Source organism: Echinops telfairi, unplaced genomic scaffold, assembly GCF_000313985.2.
Source record: "Echinops telfairi isolate 266 unplaced genomic scaffold, ASM31398v2 ScPeMD7_7472;HRSCAF=8510, whole genome shotgun sequence".
NCBI classification, from domain to species: domain Eukaryota; kingdom Metazoa; phylum Chordata; class Mammalia; order Afrosoricida; family Tenrecidae; genus Echinops; species Echinops telfairi.
Genome location: NW_022111376.1, coordinates 2,924,263 through 2,946,581, shown reverse-complemented (window position 1 = coordinate 2,946,581; position 22,319 = coordinate 2,924,263). Strand labels below are relative to the sequence as shown.

The 22,319-nt window shown below is 57.5% G+C and overlaps 2 protein-coding genes across 2 annotated transcripts; one reads left to right on the top strand and one right to left on the bottom strand.

The window, feature by feature from the left end:
• The first annotated feature begins 6 nt into the window (after window positions 1-6).
• On the top strand, window positions 7-6,181 carry SLC6A8 (solute carrier family 6 member 8). Its single transcript, XM_004717577.3, has 13 exons — window positions 7-271; window positions 1,376-1,507; window positions 1,827-2,076; window positions 2,368-2,500; window positions 3,009-3,143; window positions 3,224-3,327; window positions 3,421-3,545; window positions 3,652-3,764; window positions 3,848-3,985; window positions 4,062-4,164; window positions 4,244-4,344; window positions 4,437-4,607; window positions 4,735-6,181. Exons 1-13 carry the CDS (start codon window positions 31-33, stop codon window positions 4,879-4,881), a joined length of 1,893 nt encoding a protein of 630 aa, XP_004717634.1. The 5' UTR covers window positions 7-30; the 3' UTR covers window positions 4,882-6,181.
• Window positions 6,182-7,774: 1,593 nt separating this feature from the next.
• BCAP31 (B cell receptor associated protein 31) lies at window positions 7,775-22,149 on the bottom strand. Its single transcript, XM_004717576.3, has 7 exons — window positions 22,005-22,149; window positions 20,346-20,446; window positions 17,682-17,829; window positions 9,547-9,682; window positions 9,018-9,141; window positions 8,458-8,558; window positions 7,775-8,022 (listed from the first exon to the last, which is right to left on the bottom strand). Exons 1-7 carry the CDS (start codon window positions 22,094-22,096, stop codon window positions 7,984-7,986), a joined length of 741 nt encoding a protein of 246 aa, XP_004717633.1. The 5' UTR covers window positions 22,097-22,149; the 3' UTR covers window positions 7,775-7,983.
• Window positions 22,150-22,319: the final 170 nt, after the last annotated feature.

Here is a 22,319-nt window from a genome sequence, read left to right as displayed (position 1 = left end):
CCCGCACCCACACCCGCGCCCGCCGGGGCCATGGCGAAGAAGAGCGCCGAGAACGGCATCTACAGCGTGTCTGGCGACGAAAAGAAGGGCCCCCTGATCGCGCCCGGGCCCGACGGCGCCACAGCCAAGGGCGATGGCACCGTGGGCCTGGCCGTGCCGCCGCGCGAGACCTGGACGCGCCAGATGGACTTCATCATGTCGTGCGTGGGCTTCGCCGTGGGCCTGGGCAACGTGTGGCGCTTCCCCTACCTGTGCTACAAGAACGGCGGAGGTAAGCGCCCCCGCCGGCGGGGGGGTGGCAAGGGGGGACCGCCCCCCCGCCAGTCATGTGCCTGGCAGTGCGGGGGGAGGGGCCGGCCTCGGGATTGGACGTGGAGGTGGGAAGCGAGCCTGCCCTCGGGGGTCCCAGAGGTGAAGATCCTTGGCTGCCCCCGCGAGTCCAGAGTCTTGCACACAAGTGGCACATTGTGTGGGGCCCCCACGTGTGCACACACGAACACACACAATGGGCTGCTCTGTCCCTCCCCCTCCCGGTAGCCCTTCCCTTCCCTTCCCATCCCTTCCCTCCCCTCCGCCTGTGCCTGGAACCCTGGGTGCCAGAGCCAGCCTTGGAAGCCTACGGACCAGCCTCCCGGCGCCACTACAGGACACGCCGCATGCACATGCTAGGGTGGGCCACCACTGCCACAATCCTGGGCTCACCACCACTGGAGCCACAAAGCCGCAGTGATTGCGTGATGGGGTGGGGAAAAGGCCCCCTGATTAAATGCCTTGGCCCAAGGTCACTCACAAGTAGGATGAGGATGCTATACAGCAGAGATCAGATCCTGGCAAGGAGACAGGGAGTGGGGGAACAGGATGGGCTGCTGGGGGCACACGCTCCCCACACTGCCCTGCCAGGGCCTATCCAGACCTCTGGCCCAGACGCCATGTCTCCAAGCTTAGTCTTGCTCACTGAATCCCTCACCACACTTCTGTCGGAAGCCTACTGCCTACCTCCCCACTCCTGGCATTTGCAGGGGCTCCCCTGCCCTGGCCCAAGCCCAGCCACGGACAACACGTATGCACATGCCACACATGCCTGCACACATGCCCTCAACTTTTCTTTCCGGTCTGCCTGGCAAGAAGCTGCGGCCCGAGCCCCCGCTCAGCCTGCGTGCGTGCGTCAGCACACGTACCCTCAGCCCTGTAGGTCAATGCAGGCAGCCGTGGGAAGCAGCCCAGTGGGTGGCGAGCCACAGGACTGGCCACCCCGCGGCGCTGGTTCACCTGAGTCAGCGCCTCAAGCTCCACTGATTCACCATAAGGGCGGGGCTCAGCTGGGCTCCACCCCAGGAAGGCTGCCTGAGTCCTCCCCATGCTGCCCCCCCCCCAGGTGTGTTCCTGATTCCCTACATCCTGATTGCCCTGGTGGGGGGCGTCCCCATCTTCTTCTTGGAGATCTCACTGGGCCAGTTTATGAAGGCAGGCAGCGTCAATGCCTGGAACATCTGTCCCCTGTTCAAAGGTGAGGGTGCGGTAGGTGATGCGGACTGGCCATGCAGGGGGCTAGGGGAAGGAATAGCAGGGTACAGTGGGACAGGGGGTGCCTGAGCCTAATAGTTGCCCATTGTACAGAAGAGGCAGCTGAAGGCAGGAGTAGTTACTGTCTCCATGGTGGGGAACCACTGGCCATGGGGACCCTCTGAGGCAGGAGAAAGTGACCCCCAGGGGCCTTAAACTCCACAGACTGAGGTGTAGAGGGGCAGGGAGAGCAGAAACTTGGTTGTTGCTGCACTCCCTCGTCAGGGAACTGGCCAGCCAAAGGTACCTGGTGCCACCCCTAGGCTTGGGCTTCGCCTCCATGGTCATCGTCTTCTACTGCAACACCTACTACATCATGGTGCTGGCCTGGGCTGTCTATTACCTGGTCAAGTCCTTCACCGCCACGCTGCCCTGGGCCACGTGCGGCCACAGCTGGAACACCCCCGACTGTGTGGAGATCTTCCGCCATGAAGACTGTGCCAACGCCAGCTTGGCCAACCTCACATGTGACCAGCTTGCTGACCGCCGCTCCCCTGTCATCGAGTTTTGGGAGTGAGTCAGGCGCCTCTGGGCCCAGCCCAATGTGCCCCTCTGTTCTCCCCGCTTGGCCTGCAGCTCTGGGGCCCAGCCCTGGGAGTTTCGACCAGGTGCCGAGAAAACCCTCCCAGGCCACACCAGCTGTCACTCCCACTCACTGTCATCCAGGCGCACCTGCCTGGTGGGGAAACTGGTGCCGCATGTGTTGGGGTGGCCCGGCCAGGTGGACCAGAGGGACCAGCTGCAACCACAGCAGAGGGGGAGAGCCACACCACTGCCCTTGCCTCACGAGTGGTCACTCCCTAGGAACAAAGTCCTGCGGCTCTCCGGGGGGCTGGAAGTGCCGGGGGCCCTCAACTGGGAGGTGATGCTGTGTCTGCTGGCCTGCTGGGTGCTGGTCTACTTCTGTGTCTGGAAGGGGGTCAAGTCTACAGGAAAGGTAGTGGGGGGGCGGGGGGGCGGCGTGAGGGGCAGCCTGGTCTGGGGAGGGGGGTGGGACCAAAGACCTCAAGAGGAGGTGCTTTTAGACCCAGGGAACTTTGCCCCCTGCTCATCCTCCCAACCTGGGACCCTCACTATCTGAGCTCACTCAAGTCTGTTGCCTGCCTCCCTGGCCCTGTGGGGCCTCTGCTGGGGGTCTTGACTTGCCTTCCTGGCCCAGGCTTCAGGCCTCTCAGGCCCCAAGCCAGGGGCCTGCCTGGACATGTGGTTGGGACATGGGAAGCAGAGGGCCTCCTGCCCTGGCTGGGACCCCACAAGCTTCTCCCACCCACACACCTGGGGCACTTTCAAATAAGCGCCGCCAACCTGTCAGATCCTCCCAAAGGACGTGCTCCCAAACACTGGCCTTGCAACTGACCTTGCTGGTGAGGTTGGGGGGGTGTTCGGGTGGGGGGGGGGTGCATCTGGCCCATGTGACCCTGGTCTCTGAGCATCCTGACTCCTAGATTGTGTACTTCACTGCGACATTCCCCTACGTGGTCCTGGTTGTGCTGCTGGTGCGCGGCGTGTTGCTGCCTGGCGCCCTGGACGGCATCATCTACTATCTCAAGCCTGACTGGTCCAAGCTGCAGTCACCTCAGGTGAGGGCTAAATAGCGCAGGGTGGATGGGGTGGGCTGCTGGGACCCACTCCCCCTCACCCTTGGACACTGGCCCTCCAGGTGTGGATCGATGCAGGCACACAGATTTTTTTCTCCTACGCCATTGGCCTGGGGGCCCTGACAGCCCTGGGCAGCTACAACCGCTTCAACAACAACTGCTACAAGTAAGCCTCTCAGGCCCCCAAGCCCCCCATGCCTGCCTGCTAGCCTGCTCCTGGCCCGTGTGTACTGACCATTTCACCTCATCCCACCGCCAGGGATGCCATCATCCTTGCTGTCATCAACAGCGGGACCAGCTTCTTCGCTGGCTTTGTGGTCTTCTCCATCCTGGGCTTCATGGCAGCTGAGCAGGGCGTGCACATCTCCAAGGTGGCCGAGTCAGGTGAGGGCTGCAAGCCAGGCCATCTGGAGACTTGAGCCCCTGCCCCTTCCTCTGTGCCAGAGGTTGTGTGTCCGAGGGCTGTTCTGACACCTGCACCTCCCCACAGGACCCGGCCTGGCCTTCATAGCCTACCCTCGAGCTGTCACGCTCATGCCAGTGGCCCCACTCTGGGCAGCCCTCTTCTTCTTCATGTTGTTGTTGCTTGGTCTCGACAGCCAGGTTTGGAAGGGGCCGTGGGCTGGGGGGGTGGCGGGAGGGGGGCAGGGTTGGGAACAGGGCCTCATTTGAGCTGCCTACCACAGTTTGTAGGTGTAGAGGGCTTTATTACTGGCCTCCTGGACCTCCTCCCGGCCACCTACTACTTCCGCTTCCAAAGGGAAATCTCTGTGGCCCTCTGCTGTGTTCTCTGCTTCGTCATTGACCTCTCCATGGTGACTGATGTGAGTGGGCTAGACGGGCCACCCCTGGCTCTCACTATTACCAAACCCTGCCTGACTTGGTTGTGCCCCCCACCAGGGCGGGATGTACGTCTTCCAGCTGTTTGACTACTACTCGGCCAGCGGTACAACGCTGCTTTGGCAGGCCTTCTGGGAGTGTGTGGTGGTGGCCTGGGTCTACGGTAGGTGCTGGCATGGGGAGGGGTGGGCCAGGCCAGGGTGGACTGCAGGCAGGACTGCAGCTCCTCCTGCCCTCCCCAGGTGCCGACCGTTTCATGGACGACATCGCTTGCATGATTGGGTACCGGCCGTGCCCCTGGATGAAGTGGTGCTGGGCTTTCTTCACTCCATTGGTCTGCATGGTAATGTGGGGTGGTGGTGGCCACGGCGGGAGGGCAGGCAGGGGGGGCCCATGTGGCTAGGCATGTGGTGGCTGATGCCTCTCCCCTGCCAGGGCATCTTCATCTTCAACGTGGTGTACTACAAGCCGCTGGTGTACAACAACACCTATGTGTACCCGTGGTGGGGCGAGGCCGTGGGCTGGGGCTTCGCGTTCTCCTCCATGCTTTGTGTGCCCCTCCACCTCCTGGTCTGCCTCCTCAGAGCCAAGGGAACCATAGCTGAGGTCAGTGCCCAACACCCTGCCCGAGGGAACAGTCTGCCTGGGGCTGCCAGGGGAGTTGGGGGGTCGTCCCCAGAGGATGGAGTGGGGGTCCTGGAGGAGAGGTCACCGGTGCTCTTCTGTCCCACAGCGCTGGCAGCACCTGATCCAGCCCGTATGGGGGCCCCACCACCTGGAGTACAGAGCTCAGGACTCGGACGTCAGGGGCCTGACCACCCTGACCCCAGGGTCGGAGAGCAGCAAGGTGGTGGTGGTGGTGGTGGAGAGCACCATGTGACAGCGGCCCTCCTCTCCAGCCAGGCTGGCCAGCTTTCATCACCAGCCCCCTTCTTGTAGCCATAGCAGCCCCTGCTTTAGCCCCCACCCTAGCCCTCCATGGAGGGGTGGGGGTGCCTGCCTCTCCTTGACAGTTTGGGGGTCTGCCTGGGGTGGGGGGAGGGGAAAGCACAGTGAGTGCTAAAATAATTTTTCCATTTTTAATAAAACGCCAAAAATATCACAACCCACCAAAAATAGATTCCTCTCCCCCACCCATTCTTGTCAGCAGTCCAGCTGGCACACATGCTGCTTCCCAGGCCCTTCCCTCCCTCTGGGTACTCTGAAGGCCCTGCTCACTGGCCTGGGGCCCCTGCCTCCAGGTTCTGCCCTGCAGTTCTCTGCTCTGGGGACCCCATCGTCCAGAACCAGCAAAAGCCACCTGGGGGCCCCAGAGGAGAGGGAAAAAGGCAGGGGTTGGGAGGGGGAAGAGAGTGATGGAGGCTGTAATTGCAACTGGGCTGGTCAGACCCCCATCCCCACCCCACCCCCTCCTCTAGCTTAGAGCACCAGCCTGCTATGGAGCCTTCTGGTTTTGGTGGCTAGCAGTTGTGTGCGTGAGTCCTGTGTGTCTGGAACATGTCTCAGCAAAAGTGAATACCAGGTGCCAGTGAGCAAACAAGGCTTGTATTTTGCACATTTTATAAACACGAGTGAGATATCTGCTTGTATATTTCTAAAGAGAAACAGGCCCATGGGGCCTCCTCACACCCTTCCCCTGTGCCCAACAGCCTCCTTTACCCCTGCCAAGGAGTGTGAATTTCTAGCTCTAATTTTCATAGGCAAAACTGAAGCTTCCAGCTGTCAGGCGAATAGTCGCCTGTGCGATCGTGGTCCCAGATGGGTGCGGAGTGGTAGGGCAGGGCCTTTGGTGGTGATGTGATCTCCCTTCCTGGTCCCACAGTCAGGTGAGCAAGTAAAGGGTTCTGTCCTAAGAGGCTCAGGACTGTTCCCCTGGGCTGTTCAGGCCTGCCCATGCCCCACTCTGCTCCTGAGTGGGCCAGGATAGCAGGGATCCAAGGTAATGCCTCCCGCCTCCAAGCTTAAGGCTGTGCACTTTCCACATCTGAAGTCTTCCACGTTGCAGCTTTAACCCCACGTCTGCATCATGGCGAGGCCAGGCAGCTGAGTGGACCCAGGCAAGGATCCTCCACCCTGCACCTTGACATAGGTAGAGGGTGGGGGTGTCCCTGCACGGGGACATTACTGTGCTAAAAAGCCACTGCAAACATAGCAATAAAGACATGTCATTTTCCAAAGTGGCTCTTGCTTCTGCCTCAGCTTCCCTGGGGGAGAGAATGGTGTGGTGCAGGGGACCTGCCCCCAGTGGGGCCTGTTACCTGGCAGGGTGGGCACGGGAAGGAGAGTGGAAAGCCTTTCTCCATGGAGCTGACATAGTTGGACAGATGGGATGAAACCAACCAAAAGAGGGGGGTGGTGCACAGAAATCAGAGTGGTGCTGAGAGTTGACATTTCCCAAGAGATGATTCACTGTAAAGGTCTGAAGGTGAGGTGCTGGTTGGCAAAACTTCAGGTCAGAGGCCAGGGAGGTGGCAACAGCCACACCCAGCAGAGAAGGTGGTTCTGGGCCCAGGGGTGCAATCAGTGGGGTGAGGGCTCTGTTAAAAGATGGTAGTTAGGGGACAATGGGGAACCGCATCTGGCCAAGTTGTGTAGGAGTCATTTAAGTGGAGGTGTCTGCTGGCAGTTGGAGATGTGAGCCAAGAGCGGTGTGGATGGGGAGGGGCTGTCAGGAAGGAACCTTCCATGGGCTGGATGCTTCCAAGGTCAGGTGAGGTGGCCTGTGGAGGCTAGCTGGGCTTGGCAGTGCATTTTGGATGCCCTCAAGCAAGTGGGGGTGGTGGGATGTGGAGCTGTGGGAAATGGGCAGATCCAGTGTGGAATGTGGCTTTGGCTGCAGAGGCCCTTGCGCCCATCCATCAAGGTCATATCTCCAAGATTGCTTATTTCCTTCTCACCCTGTACCTTGGCCTCTCCCCCACCCCTCCATCTTAACTGCTGCCCCAGAGCCCTACCTCTAGCCCATCCTCCAATTGTCCCTTGCTCAGCAGGGCTGAGGTCCCCACCCTTGACAAGACTGGGGGAGTGGCAAGAGAAAGCCAGGGCCCACAGGAAGCAGGCAGCCCAGCAGGTGAGCAGGACGCTCCCAGCCTCGCCTGAGGCACACACGCACACACCCTAAGGCCTGGTGCAGACGGGCACTCAGGGGGGGGGGCGGTGGGCCTGCTGTTGACGAGGCAGGCAGGATTGGACTTTCGCCTTTAGAGGCTCAGGGTGGCCTCAGTGGCGTGGCTGCTTCCTGGAGGCTTCTGCATAGCAACAGGCAGGCAGCAAGGGAGCGGCCAGGAGGCCGAGGGAAAGGCTGGTGGACACCCCTCGATCAAGGCCAAGCCCCGGGGGCCATTCCATCCTCAGCTTGGGTCCCTGATGCAACCTGGCATAGCTCCAGGAGTGGCTGAAGAGGCGACTCACCCTAATGGGGGCTGGAACAGGTCATGGTTACGGTCATGGCCAAGGGCAAGCTGTCTCTTGGATTCACATTAATCAGAGGTCATCCTGTAACCTTTAAGAGGGGGTGAGGCCAGGAGTGACTGGTGGCACTCTGCCGAGTTCTCTCTGTCCCAAATGTGAAGAACAGAAACTTGGTGCTGGCACCTGCCACCCAAACCCCTGCCAGCTCACCTGGCTGACTGGTCCCCAGTTCCAGCTGCCAAACCCCCTGAAGACCGGCAGGCTGCCACACCCTGGGCTGCCAGGACCCAGGCCTCAGTAGGCAGGTGCAGAGTTCCAGAGACAGGACAGTTTTGGGCCTCAGCAAGGGGGGTGGTCAGAAGCAGTCATACAGCAGCCTTTATTGCCCCACCCACAGAGCGCACAGGAGGGGCCTCAACAGCTAGAGCAGCCCCTGCCCAAGCCACCCAGACATGGGTGGAAAGCAGGCCCCTGTCCGGTGCTGGAGGGACAGAGGCTAGGGGAGAGGTGATGGGACAAGGTGAGGTGAGTGCATGCGTGCAGGCTGGGGGCCGCTGAGGAGCGCCTGTCCTCACTCCTCCTTCTTGTCACTGGGCCCATCAACTGCCATCTGAAGGGAACAGAGAGCAATAGGTTGGCAAGGTGAACTTCCACCTCCAGCCAAGGTGCCAGGGTGAGACCATACCCCCTACCCCTGACCCCATGGGAACTTGCTCCCCTTGTTCAGTCAGGGGGTCTTCTGGCTAGTTTAACCCATGGAAAGGCACCTCCCCAACAACCCCCAGGAGGAGCATCTGAGTCCCACCCATCTGAGTGTCATTTCCCCAGCTTCACATCTTTGGTGGCTCCCAAGGAAGCTGCCCCTCATGCTCAGATGGAGTGAGGGGAGGGACATGACAGTGTGGGGCGGGCAGGTGGGCTGCCCCCCCCCCCATCATCTCTTCCCGAGAGGACCACAAGGCCTAACTCTCACTCGGCCACCATCTCAGCTCCTCAAAACGCTGCCCTTCTGCCAGGGAAGATGGGTGTCCGGGTGCCCCCTGACCTGCAGTCTGGCATGTTCCTCCAGCAGGCGGTCATACTCCTTGGTCAGGCCCTCTGACTGCTTCCGCATGGCCAGGGCCTCATTCTCCGCCTTCTCCAGCTCTGCACCCCAGGCAAACAGGTGAGAGGAGGACACAGGGCAGGTTAGAGAGCAGGGGCCTACCTCTGTACCCACCCTGAGTAAAGCCCCCCACCCCACCTAAATAAGCGGGATGGCATTAAGCCAGACCCTCAGTCTTAGAGGAAAGCAGGTGGCTCTCCTCAGGGCACGCTGAGGAGTCTCCCCCATTCCCAAGCTGGTTTCCATTTAAAAAACAAAATGCTCAGCCACGAGCTCCTCCTGCCCCATGGACCACCTGCTCCCTGACCCCCCACCCCGTATGTAGCTGGCCCAGGCCTAAAGCAATGGGCTATGAGATTTGTGGTCCCACCCAGCTCCACTCAGGCCGCTTCCCACTCCACACTGCCTGGGGTGGAAGGGGGAGAGGACGAAGACAGAAACGTGAAGACAAATCCTTGGGCACAAGGGGGCAGTGCCAGCTGAGGGGGAGAGCTGCTCACTTTGCTTGCTGTTGGCCAGCTCCTCCCTCAGCTTCTTCAGCTCAGCCTTTAGGCTCTTATTCTCTTCCTCCACCTTCACCTCAGCTTCCCCAAGGCGCAACTTGCCTCCGTCAACACCAGCTTCCTAGGAGAAGAGCCAAGGGCCACGGTTACTCAAGAGGGAAGGCCTGGTTCCAGACCTTCCCTTCCCTACCCCCCCCCTCCCCAAATGTCAGCACAGAACTGGCCCACTGCTTCTTCTAAGCCACCCATCAAAGGCCAGGGCCCGGCTGCCTGCCCAGGGGAAAGGAAGGGCAGGGCTAGCTGGACCACCTGATGGCGTTCAAAGTGGCATGTCCTATCTGCCTCAGCCGTCTCCCTGCACTCAGCATTCCTCAGCAGGCTCCACTCCATCCTGACCTCAGGAGCAAGTGCCTGAGTCACCACTGGCCCAGACACCATCCCCCCCGAGCTTGCTTGCTGCTCTCCCTCTAGCCTGGGTCCCCAGTCCACCAACCACGGCGGGACTGGGGCAGGCCAGCAGCCGCACCTTTTTCAGCTGCTCGTTCTCCTCCATGTACTTCTTGGCCGCCTCACTGGCGCTCTCTGCCTGCTTTTTAAAGGCTTCATTGGAGGCCAGCAGGGTGGCCTGCTGGGAGATGAGAGTCACCAGGCGTCGAAGCAGGCTGCAGAGGACAAAGACAGGGGCTGGTTGGCATCCACTCCTCTCTGGGCCCTGGGAAGGGGTCTCTGGCAGGGACTCAAGCTGGCAGTCACCCAAAGTGGGGCCTCTCAACTCCTTCATACCAGGTGCCAGCATTTCTCAGCCAGCAACCGGATGTCCCAGCCACCCCAGAGCCACCTCTCAGAGGAGCTGAGACGTGGGCCACAGGGAATAAGCCACATTCAAAGCTAAGGCTGGGCGATACCTTCACATTCCCCAGGAGGAACAGGGCTGCTCTGCCCGGCCCCTTCCTGCACACACTGCGCCAGGCAGCCAGCCACATTTCACACAGTCAAGGCCACCTGATGTCCAGCAGAGGCAGCCAGGTGGCAGCTGGGAGCAGAGGCTGGCCCCCCAGCAGAGGGACTGGCCCGCTCCATCCTCCGTGATGGCAGCTGACAGGAAGAGGCAGGATGCACTCCCTTCATTCCTTGAGAGCAGCCTGGCTCAGTCAAGGAGCCAGAGGCTAGAGAAAGATGGCAGGCCTGAGAGGAGTCTCAAGTCAACCAGAACCAGCTCATGGGGTGCACAGGAAAGAAGAGAGCCATCCCCTTCATCCAGGCTCAGAGGAGGCCAGGTGATGATCCCTCACAGCGACCCAGGCCCTCCTACAGGGTCTGCTCCCCCACACTTGCCACTCAGGCTCCCTGAGAAAGGCCAAGGACAGCACTAGGCCCACACCGCCTACTGGCCCAGCCCTCAGTCCCAGGGTCCTGGCAAAGCTGCTCCATCACTGAGGTGGGGTGAGGCCCCAGACCCCAGCAGCATGGGCCTAGCCAGGCACTTGACTCCTGGCAGAAGAGGGCAGTTTCCAGTGACATGTGCTTGCTAAAATTAGTGTCTGGGAACCTTGTGGCCTAAGGCTCAGGTTTCCCGCCTAGCTCAGTCTGCCCACCAGGCCTGACCCCCACTGGGCTTCCCCCCTGGAGGTGGAGGGAAGGACCAGCTGCCCCAGAACCAGGGAAGGAGCCAGCCTGACTCACACCATCATGGCCGGAAGTCACTGGGCAAGTCAAGTGTGACAAGCCCACAGGCCCAGCAAGGGTCTAGGGGCTGCACGCCAAAGCTGTGGCACTGGCCCACTACCCTGGCCTGGGCACCAGCAGAGCTGGGCACCAGCTGTGGGGTGCCACCTAGTGGACGCCACAAGGACCCAGCTGGCTAGGGCTGGCAGGACCATGGATGACACTTCCCCATGACAGGGAGGTCAGCTATAGGGAACAAGGGCCCTAAAGGACAGAGCCTACACACCCCACCCAATAGATACCCACCCACTGCCGTGTCCTTGAGAAAGCCCAACCTACCCCCTCTGGAGCACCCCCAGGCTGAAGGAGGGTTATAGTTAGGTCTGTGGAAAAGCCATGACCCCAACATTCACTGCCTCCTCTCCATTGCCCCTCACCCCACCTCAACGGGTGGCAGAAAGCTATCTGCGCGGAGTCTCTCCCCACACGGGCACCTGTACACTCCCCAGGACGCCTAGGGTGGCCACAGCTGGTAAGTACTGGATCTTGAGAGTAGACAGCTACCTTCTCGCCACCTCTCCTCTCCTGATGCCAATAAATCAGTCACTGCCAGGCCTCTCTACCTCTGCTCTGTCTGCTTCTGTCCTCACATGGACTTCCCTCTGATGTCATTTTAGCCTAGACATTTAGACCCAAAGACTTGTCCAAAAGGGTTCTTTCCTCCCCTCCTGATTCCCCCCTCAGCCTCCTGTTATGGAGAGCTCTCCAGCATCTTTTTTCTGCAGCGTGGCATGTTTCTAGAAAGGCCGGAGACTGGAGGGCCCAGCACAGTAGGGCCAGCTACCCTTGCACAGTCCTTTCCTCAGCCCTTTCCCTCAGCGCAGCAGGAAGTGGGCAGAGTGGGTGGGAGGGGCCTGCCAGTTCCTCCTCAGATATTCTGGGGGGTGAACACTAACCAGGCTGCTCCCTGGGGTTAAGGTGTGGGGAGGGAGAGGGGCAGGGGAGGCCTGTGGGCCTGCGCCTCAGAGCCACAGTGCCACCTGTTGAGGCTCTCGGCTTACAACAACTAGGAGAGGCCCTGGTTCTTGCCTCTGCAAGAACTTCCTGTGAGCAAGCCCAGGACCAATAACATAGAAGCCATCCCAAACCATGCATGCTCCTGAGGACAAGGAAGGCAGCTACAGGGGAGGGCACAGGAGGCAGTGTCTGGGGCCAGGGCTGCTTAACACTGACCACCCAGCAATGAGACCCTACCAGACTGCAACCCAGAGAGAACACCCAGCCCTCTGCCCTTTGGGCAAAGGGAGCCCTAGGGTCTCTGCTTCTCACAGACGGAAGTGCGCCGAGGGCTTGATCATAGGGAGCGAGGAAGAGTTCTGGGGTCTGACAACCACTTCCTCTGCCCCGCGCGCGCGGGCTTCCTCAAGGCTGAATGGGTCAGCTGGCCCACCCTCGGCTACATGGGCAATACTTTCTGACAGGACGTTACTCCAACTGCAACCCTGAAACATGGCTTCCTGTGTACATAGGACACCTGGTACTGGCAGCCCCGAACAATGGCTGGAGTGAAAGCCAGATTTTCGAGGATTCCTGGGGATGTCAGGTGACTCTTCCCAGCTCAGGGAAGCTCTTCACAGCCATGGAGACTGGTCTTTGGGGGTAGGGGTGCTTCCTCCAACCGATCAGAACCATTTCAGTCTCTACTCTGAGTAGGCACCCAGGGATGGGAGCGGGGTAAGCAGGCAGTGACAAGAAGTCCCAGGCTCTGGGCGCCCTGCTTTAGAACCACAGCTGAGACAACAGTTCCCTCAAATCCCACAGGCAGACAGGTGGCAGAGGGGCTATCAGCCTGGGTCCAAGGGTGGCACAATTAAACATTATCTGTGTGACTAAAGCCTTACGAAATGAACAATCACCACACCCACACATACGCATGCACATGTGAGGGTATGATTCAGGACTGTGAACCGGTTCTTATGTAAAGCAGCACCCGGGATCTATCTTGTGACATGTAGACTATGAGTCAGTATAGCTGGGGGGGGGGGAGAAGAACAGGGTCTGGAATGAATCAGTTCACAGACATGGTCTGACAAGATGGTACCTTGCTCCTAGCTCACCCCTCCTTTCCTTGAAAGACTGTGCTCCCCACCCCCCAGCAGCTCCTCCTGCATCTCAGGTCCCTTGAGGTTTGAAGAAGACGTTTCAGAATGTCTCCTGAGCTCTGTGGTGAGCCACAACCCCAGCAAAGCTGCCAGCACCTCACATACCTGTGACCGTTGACCTGGTCCCTGCTCCATCCCACTGTGGGCAAAGAAATGCTATTAAACACACATATTGCACCTGGCCCAGCCAGATGGGTACAGGCAGAGGCAGTCAGCCTGCAAATACGACAGCTGGCTGCCCCCCAAGGCCTCTCACTGAACCAATTCCTGACATGAACACACACCTAGGAGGCTCCCAGCCAGTCATGAAACCAGAAAGCGGGACAAGAGCTACCACAGGTCTACTGAGGCCTCTCAATGCCTGGAAAAGACAAAGACGTGCCAGACCCAGAGGAGGAAGCTGGTGGCGCCATGGGTGAAGCACTAGGCTGCTAAAAACAAAAATGTGGCTGGCTGTTCAAACTCGTGACAAACCTGCTCCCGAAATGTCAGAGTCTCTGCAACTGAGGGAGCAATTCCACTCTGCCCTAGGGGGTAGCTGGCACTTGGCAGCACCTTGGGGGCAGTGGGTGGAACTTCTGGGGATCAGTACTCTTGGGAACAGATGGGTGGTGGCTTAGCAGCTGAGCATGTGCCTGAGGTCACCATCATCTTCCAAGGGGGCATCCCAGTTTTCCGGAAGGGAATGAAGAGAAGGTAACTTTCGCACAGCTTGCACCATCAGCAGGGGCGGCTACGTCCTCCCAGAGGTCAGGACAGAGGAACTAGGGTTACTACACAAGAAGGTACCAAGCCCACGTCAACTCACAGGGACCTGAGAGCAGATAGCCTCAGCTTTCTTCTGCAGAGGAGCTGTGGGTTTGAAGTGCTGACCTCATGGTTAGCGGTCTAATGCCCAACCCACAGCGCCACCAGGGCCCCTTCTATCCAAAGCCAGATCAGTAGCACTGAGGAGGGAAAGCCTTGCAGCAAGCCACCCTGTCCAAACAGTTTCTATCAACTCAAGCCATCTGGGACTTGACTACAGGGACAGGAAGTAGGCATGAGCCTAGGCTTGGCTCCTGAGAAGCCTGGCTTCTCAGTGTCTTTTGGCTTCTCTCCTCCATTTGTAAAGGCCCCACACGGCAGGTCTGGTTAGTGACTCAGGGTCTGAAAGTTCTTGCTAGAGACTGTTTATTTGGGCCGAGCCAAGAAATTGAGTGCTAGAAAATGCTGGTGTTCTATGGACAGAGGGTTCTATGATCCTTACTGGTTTCAACTAGAGCTCACGGTGGAGCAAAGTACTCACGCATGCAGTTAAGAGTTGGGCTGAGGGAGAATAGCTTGAAGCCACAGCTGGGGACTCAAGCTCTCTGACTTGCACCGGCAGGTCTCTACACTTCTCCAGAACATACAGGCCAAAGGAGGGGCTAGAAGGGTAAGAACAGCTCAGTTCCTGGAGAACCCCCCAGACAAGCGCAAGGAACAGGACACAGACAGGGCCAAGTGCCCAGGCCTGGATGAACTCTGCCTAGGCAGGAAGACTCCAGGGGCCTTGTGAATTGCAACTTCTACAGTACGGGCTAGCCCCCAGGCCACAGTGAAGGGTTGGGGGTCCAGGACTCCACCCATCTAATGTCAATGATTAAAAGGAAAAAAAATCACCACCGAAGGGGCAGTGCAGCACAAGTAGAAGCCCCAGATGCATGGCACTTGCTCTTGGCAAACAGCTGGAGTCACTGGGAAAGTCACTAAGATGACCTATGGGGTGTATCAAGGTCACCCAAGTACAGAAACGCTCCTCTGGTACTCCAGGCCAGGTGGATGGCTGCCTTGTGGCAGAGCGCTCTGGGCCTTCCTCTTGTCGTTAAGAAGGCAAGTATATTTTTAAAGTGTTTCCTCATTTCCCAGATGGGTTGTGGGTGTCTGGTGCTGAGCTGGGAAGAGAAGCTTCCGTGGCTAAGACTATGCTGAGGAAAAGAAAAGAAGCTCCTGGGGAGGGGACTCAGCCACTGTGCCTGGAACAGCCCCACCAACAAGGGCAAAGGAGACCTAGGTCCTGGGGGGCACAGCAATTTGTGCATCTCCTAGGCTCCCTGTTCTAGAATAACTGCCCCCCCCGAATCCTTGTCTCTTTCTGGGACAGGGCCCTGGTGTGCATACAGGGTCCTGGCCCTACTGTGTTCTCACATGTGGACAGGGAGGTGAGGAATCATTGCTGCCTCAACAATTTCATGCACACACGCACATAAATGCAACCACTTCTCGTTTTACGCATTTATAAAGGAATGCCGTCAGGGTACCAGGCGTGTCAAATGGAAGGCAGGCTAGCAGACATGGATAGCACAGATGGCAGGATCAGCACTGAGAGGGCAGTGCATTGGCCAGAATAAGTGCCTGTGTCGTTGTAGGAATGGCGTCACTAGAAATGAGGGGTACCTGTATTTCAAGCCACCTGAGAGGACAGGGAGATAACTGCTGGCCATTCTACCCCATGGTGGTGACAGTGGAGCAGGACTCGACTCCGGTCAGCAGCCCCCAGTACTATAGGCCCACCGTGGTGGCTCTGCTGCACGTCCATTTAAAATCCACACTGCCAGGTCGCCCACGCACTCAGCTTCCATGAGTGCTGTACACTGGGAACAGGCCCCAGGGTGACACATGGACCGGCTAGGAGGCACCCTGCTAGACGGAGAAGGGAGGAGCCTCAGCTAGTGGAGGGGAGGGGTGCGGCAGCACCAGAGCGGCAATGTGCTCTCAGCCAAAAGCAGCAGTTTGCAGGCACATGGGCAATCTCTCCCAAGGTTCCTATACACTGCCACTGGCTCAGTGGTCCTACCCAGGTCTCCACACCCTCATGGAGAGGCCCACTCAGCTCCCAGATGGCAGCACTGAGCTGCCAAGGGTTGGTCAGCCTCCGGCAGCCCCTTGACACAAGCTTGAGCTGTGTTGTGCCTCTGAACGCAGTCTCTCATGTGACTTGGGGCCACACCTGCCCAACATTTAGCCTCTCATCCACAAGAAAACCACCCAAATGGGCAAACACTTTGCTGAAAAACTTCGGCCCAGCTCTCTCATGGACCTGAATCCACTGGTCTTAGAGCGTAGAGATTAAAGTGGCATCACATAGCAATTGCCAAGGATACTGCTCACTTCCAAGCAACTCCTTCTAGAACAGTGGTTCTCAACCTTCCTCATGCCATGACCCTTTAATACAGTTCCTCATGTTTTGGTAACCCCCCCCAACCATAAAATTATTTTCATTGCTACTTCATTACTCTCATTTTTCTGCTGTGATGAATCGGGCGACCCTGAGGGGGTAGAAGGACCCACAGGTTGAGAACCACTGTTCTAGAACATGGCTGTGATCAATGCCAAACTCTGCCTGGCTAGCTCCCACTTGTGATGACTTTCAGCCTCTCTCCTACTCTCCCTGGGGCAGTCTTCCCACCATGGGTTGCTTGCCGCTCCTCCCACCTTCCTTGACAGAGAGCACTGGCAGGCAGGTTTTAGTCCCCAACACCGGCCGAGAGGGTCATTATGCTCTCCTTCCCTCCTGGTTTCCTATGCACCCCTCTGCCCACTCCACTGCCACGTGTTACCTTGACTAGGCCACAGTGATCAGTGTTACCTAACCAGCCTCTATTTCGTGACTTTGTGGTACCACTCTGCAACACAGACGTTATGGTGAGGACCCCAGACACAAAATGCCATTAGTCAGCCCCAACTGACAATGACTGAGTGCCGATAAGCAGAGGCAGGACCCACCTACAGGCTCAGGTTGGATCCTGGGTCCCTCTCCACTAAGAGATGAAAGACGAGATGAAAACGTGAGCCAGCCTCCAAGAAAGAGAAGCCTGGTGCAGTGTCGTCCCCACCCCCACCCCCGCCAGCTGGCAGCCAGCCCTTTCCATGGACCTGTTTGGGGAACTTCCTGAAACCTTGATATACGAATGTCTCCAGGCTCATCATTTGCCCGCTTCTAGAAGCTTTCAGCTGACATGCTTTTGAGTGCTTCTCTAGGGCCTTGCCTCCTCCAGCAATGTTCCCACCTGCCCTGAGAACCCAGGTACACCAGAGCAACTAAGCCAGAAAACCTGACCCTCGGACAGGAAGGCTGCATCCAGGGTCAAGAGTGGGCATGTCCTGGAAGCACTGAAAGTTTTCCTCTCTGGGCACACTACCAAGTAAGGAATCTAGTCTGACAACGTTGAACATCTTTTACCACTGAGCCCGAGAAAGCCTCTTCTCAGATTTTTTTGCAAATCTTTGACCTTGGCTGTCTGGCTACTGATCAGCCAGCCAGTTAACAGCTGGAGAACACACAAGTCCCGAAGGTCTGAACCCTGCTGTGGAACAAGAGGCAGCCAACAGGACCACAGGCTGGCCCTGGCCCCCGGCCTCACCAACCACCAACAGCCAACGGTTTGGCTGGGCTCGCTCAGGTCAGGCCCCCAGACATGAACCTCTACCAGTCAGCCTGACTTACAATGACTCCGAGTGATGATAAACTTCACTTGCACCTGCAGTTTTTACACATCTGATCCCTTGCATGACGTGTAACAACGGCATCCCTCACAGATGTTCAACGTCAGGACTTACGTAAGAGGCAGTTAACACTGAGAACTAAAAGATGCTCACCACCAAACTTACAGAATCGGGACCACTCTAGAGGAAGAAATTGTTGGACAAACAGAGCAAGTGACCACACAATTGCATCCCAGGTCCTGAGTCTCAGCTCATCCCCACCTTCTTAGCACGCTGCTCACTGGGAAATGGTGAAGCTCCTCTAACTGGGAGAGTGCCCCTATCTGAAGGCCCCTAAGCCTCAGGACGAGCCACAGGCAGCACTCACAAGGAGAGCAGCAAGGCGAAGCCAGCGATGTAGAGGTTCCTCTGAGCACGGAACAGCTTCATGTGGAAATGCTCCATGGCGCCAGGGTTGTTCTGGAGGTTCACCTTCTCCGTTACGTCGTCATACTTCCAGATCTCCCGGCCAGCATCTGTGCAGTGAGAGAGGAGCTTGCCTCCAGTTCCAGCTCAAGAGAAACCAGATCCCCGGCCCTGGGAATGGCTGCTGAGGAGCTCCCCAACCCCCAGCCCAGGAACATGCCAACCATGCTGAAGATCTTGTCTCGTGATCACAAAAGGAAATCATATCCATTCTCAGGACAAGCACACCAGAGACGTAGGAGGAGAGGTGCCACAGGGCTGTTCCCCAGGAGTTTACCTGCTATAGAGGGGGCCCAACCTTCTACCCCAAGTTCGAGAGCAGAGAGCTTCCCAGGCTGCTCATAGTGCTGGGCACAGAGCTGTTCTACCAAGGGAGCCTAGGCTCCCGAGAGTCCATCGAGTGTATGGCTCCAGGTGGTAGTCCTGACTGTGGAAATGGCATCATGCCACCCCTACTACCCCCTGCTACTGCTGGGGAGTGGAGGAAAAGAGGCTGTGTGACTGCTGGAATGGCTGGGCTGCTTGGTTTTTAGCTGATCTCCATGGGGGATGTGGGTTAGCCTGTGTCATGTGATCAGCAGCTGTACAATGTACATTGTCGGCAGAGGATCAATAGAAGGGGGCATTGGTGATGGTGCCACTAGCTCAAAGAATCTGACAGGAATTCAAATGAGGAGAAAAAGGTGTCCAAGACACTGGCCACGCAGACGACACGGCACAAAGCATTGTGTGGCAACTTCAGAAGGCAGCATAGAAAATGCCTGTGGCCACTCACAACAAAGTGTGGGGACCCTCAGCGGGGTAACCAGTGAATAGCTAGCTGCTGACTGCAAGGTGGAGGCTTGGGTTTGCCCACAGGTGCATAAGAAGGCAGGCCTGGGGGTCTACTTCCAGAAATGCGGTCACTGAAAAAAATCATCATGGAGCACAGCCCAGAAAATCCCGGTGCCCACAGGGCACCAGAAACTGGGAACTGACTCCACAGCAGCTGATCCAAGGTTCTAAGTTTCAGAATTCAAGAAAATAAGGGTACATTATTTCTCTAATCAGAAAAACAGGATTAAATAAAGTTTTATTCTGTCACGTGCATTCAGGAAGCTGGTCCCCCGGAGGACCACCTGGGAATGGGAATCAAAAGCCTAGTGTTTGGTGTGGGAGGAAAATCAGTGAGGCAGTTCCACTCTGTCCAAAAGCACTACAAGTTGGAATCAACTTGACAGCAACATGCTTTAAGGACTTTTTGGGCTGATGGTACAAGTGGACCAGGGGACATCAGTGGAGACCCAGGGACGTAGTACAACAGGGCACCCCTACCCCCATCTCAGGGCTCTGCTAGAGGTCAGGGGGCTCTGCCAGTTCCGCCCCAGGCCCGTCCCACCAAAGGCCCCAGCCAGCCATGGCTAGGTGAAAACCAGGGTCAACTAATACCCGACTGGTGCATGCTGCTCCCCAACAGTATCCCGAACCCCAGGGCAGAGAACCAGTGACAACCTCGCCCCCCCACCCTCGTAATTGTTGGCAGCTTCAAAGGTCCTCACAGGATCTCCTAAACAGGATAGGGAAAAATGAGTGAATCGTCCTCTACCCAATTCTGGCCCTCACCCCAAGAGCTAAATCCCAGTCAATCCAAGAGCTGTGCTGCTTGGTTTCTCGTGGCACTCAGCCCCAGTATGCTATGCATAAACCTCACCCATTCCTGGCTCAGAGAGAACCTCAACTGGGAAGAGAGCAAGCCCACGGATCCTCTTCCAGCACTCTGGGAGGCATACAGGCAGCTGGCACTCATCCTCTGTGCCTGGGTGCTGGTCGGCCCCACCTGGCCAGTTCTGAGGCAGCCCTGCCTGAACAGATTGGACAGGCCGAGACAGCAGAAGGCAGTACCAAAGGCTGCTGTTGGCGAGTGGGGTTGTGCACACTCCCTTGGCCAGGCTCAGCTGCAGATCCTGGGGAGGCAAGCCCTCGGACCTGTTCGTGGCTGGCAGCCCAGCCCCTCCAGAGCTGCGTTGTTCTCAAGCAAGGGCCTGCCTCACCGACCCCACAGCAAGGCAAGCCTGCCAGTAGACCTGCAGCCAGCCTCTCTCGAACCCCTCATCTTCAAATGGTCACCTGCCAACCCCTCCCATCCCTGAACCAGCTCATCTTCCAAGCATCTAGGGGTATACTCAGCACAGAGGTTATAGAACCGGAGAGCCAGAAGGACCCCGAAAGACTTGTCTAAGCTGAGAGGCCTGGGGTCTCTCCCCTCCTCTTACTGAAGACAAGTGACAGGGTTTCCCATCCCCCCATCCACCAGAGCCAAGGTCAGGCATGGAGGGAGAGCAGAGTGTTACTGTGGAAGTGACAGGTGATCAGTTATCTGACCATGTTCATGGGCCTGTGAGGGGGGCCATCCTAAGAAGAAGGGGGCTGGGTCTAAGCTCCACCCACTGCTAAAGGGGCCCTGCAAACTGTGATAGTCACCTAGACACAAAGAGTGACACACAACAGGTCTACTGCAGGGAACTCCCCCATGACACAGGGCAAGGGTCATGGGCAAGGGTCAGGGTCTCAGCCCCAGCTCACTCACCCACAAGCAGAAGTACGAGAATGACAATGAGAACCACAAAGAAGGTGTTGCCGTACGTCACTACCAACTCCACCAGGCGTGACTTGAAGATCTTCTGCCACCTGTGCAGGAGACAAAATGGCCTGAGGCTGAATTGGGCACGAAAAGGGGGAGGGCACCAGTGGAGCCGAGGAGCAGCTGCAGGAGAATTTCTCTGGTGTTAAGACCCTGCTGCCGAAGCAGGTTACCCCAAAGGAAGCCATTCGAACCTACCAGCCACTCCCTATGGCTCTACTCAGTCCTGGGGGAGTCAATCATAGAGTTAACCAAATAGCAGCAGGCTTGGTCAAGAGAAGCAACAAAATACATGTAAAACAAAATTTTTAAAAATGACTGTCCATGTGTCAAAATTATTGGGAAACAACATTCCTAAACAAAGATAGTTTCTAAGGAAGGCAATTACCTTTCCCATATTTCTTTTCAAGGTATTCAAAATCTCTTGTCACACGCTCCTATTTTCTTAAGGTGTTTTTCAACACGACTAATCAATCGCCCTTCATCTATACGCCCACTCCCCTAGGATTCTTGTGAAATGAATCCAACCCACCACTTTTACCCATTAATACTTCAGTACGGCCCTCTGAAAGGTAAGAACCTTTCAAAAACATCGACCAGATATAGAAACTGAGCAACCCTCTCCAGATCAGAGCCAAAGTTTCTAACTGTGGCTATTTTTCAAATACTCTGTGGGACTCAGGATCCAACGTGGCACTGGGCTTGTCTGTCACCCTAAGTGCCTTCCAGCTCACCCCCTCTCTCCAAGATCCTCTCAACTGCCATCGAGTCGATGCCGACACACAGCAACCTTATAGAGCAGGGAAGAACTGTCCTGTGAGTTCCTAAGACTCTGTTTATGGGAGTAGAAAACCCTGTCTTCCTCCCTTGGAGAGGGCTGGTGGTTTAGAACTGCTGGCCTTTGAGATCACAGAGCAACATGTAACTACTATACCAGGACTCCTTCCTGTCTCCTTCAGGAGGTAGTCTATCTTCCAGTTTCCCAGAATGTCTACTGCCCAATACAGGTGAGCCTCTGGTACACCTCCAACTGCCCAGGCTCCCCACTACAAGCACAAGGAAGGAGAAGAAAGGGCCTTGGGGGGGAGGGGTGTCAGCACAGATCACATGTTCTCTTATCAGGCATGATGAGAAATGCTTTCTGAGTGCACTTTCCCTAGCCCCTACCACATGGGAAGAGAACCTGGCTTCACCCTTCACAGACTGAGTAACGTTCGTGAAGCAACACTAGTGAGGCCAGAAGTCACCAAATCTGCAGCAGCATGACTGGGTGCTGAAAGCCTGCCGACGCCCACATAGCTGTCCCTGCAGACTGCAGTCCAAGGATTGCAGGGGAGGGAGGCCCAGAGCCTGAGCTGGGTGTGTGTGTGTGTGTGTGTGTGTGTGTGTGTGGGTATCTTTCCTTGGGGGCACGCTAAAGGGCAGGATGCAGGGTGTGCACGGAAGAAACTCAGCCAGAGGTGAAAAAGCAGCAGAGCAGCCCAGTGGTGCTTTAGCAAGACCCGGTACAGCTTGGTCACCCCCCACCCTGGTCGAGTTCGATCTGTTTCTGACGGGCCCAACTTCAAGGCCAACCCCCAGGGCCTACCCACTGTGCAACCCGACCTTTTCGGGGGGATGAAGGGGATGCAGAGCAGCAGCACGACGAAGACCTCGGCGTACAGGAAGGTGGCTACGGCGGTCCACTGCAGACTCATCGTGGTTGCGCGGCCTAGCTGTCGCTGTCTCCTGCAGGCACACACACAGACACAAGCAGGCGTGAGCGCCCGGCCCGCGGCCAAGCTAACTCGGCCAGCCCCGCAAAGGAGCCCACAAGAGCGACTCCTAGAGGGCGCGAGTCGGGGCTAAGGGGCGAGGCCGGGCGCCCCAGAGCACCTCAAGGGCCCCATCCGGAGAAAGTTCAAGAAGTGCCGGTCTTCC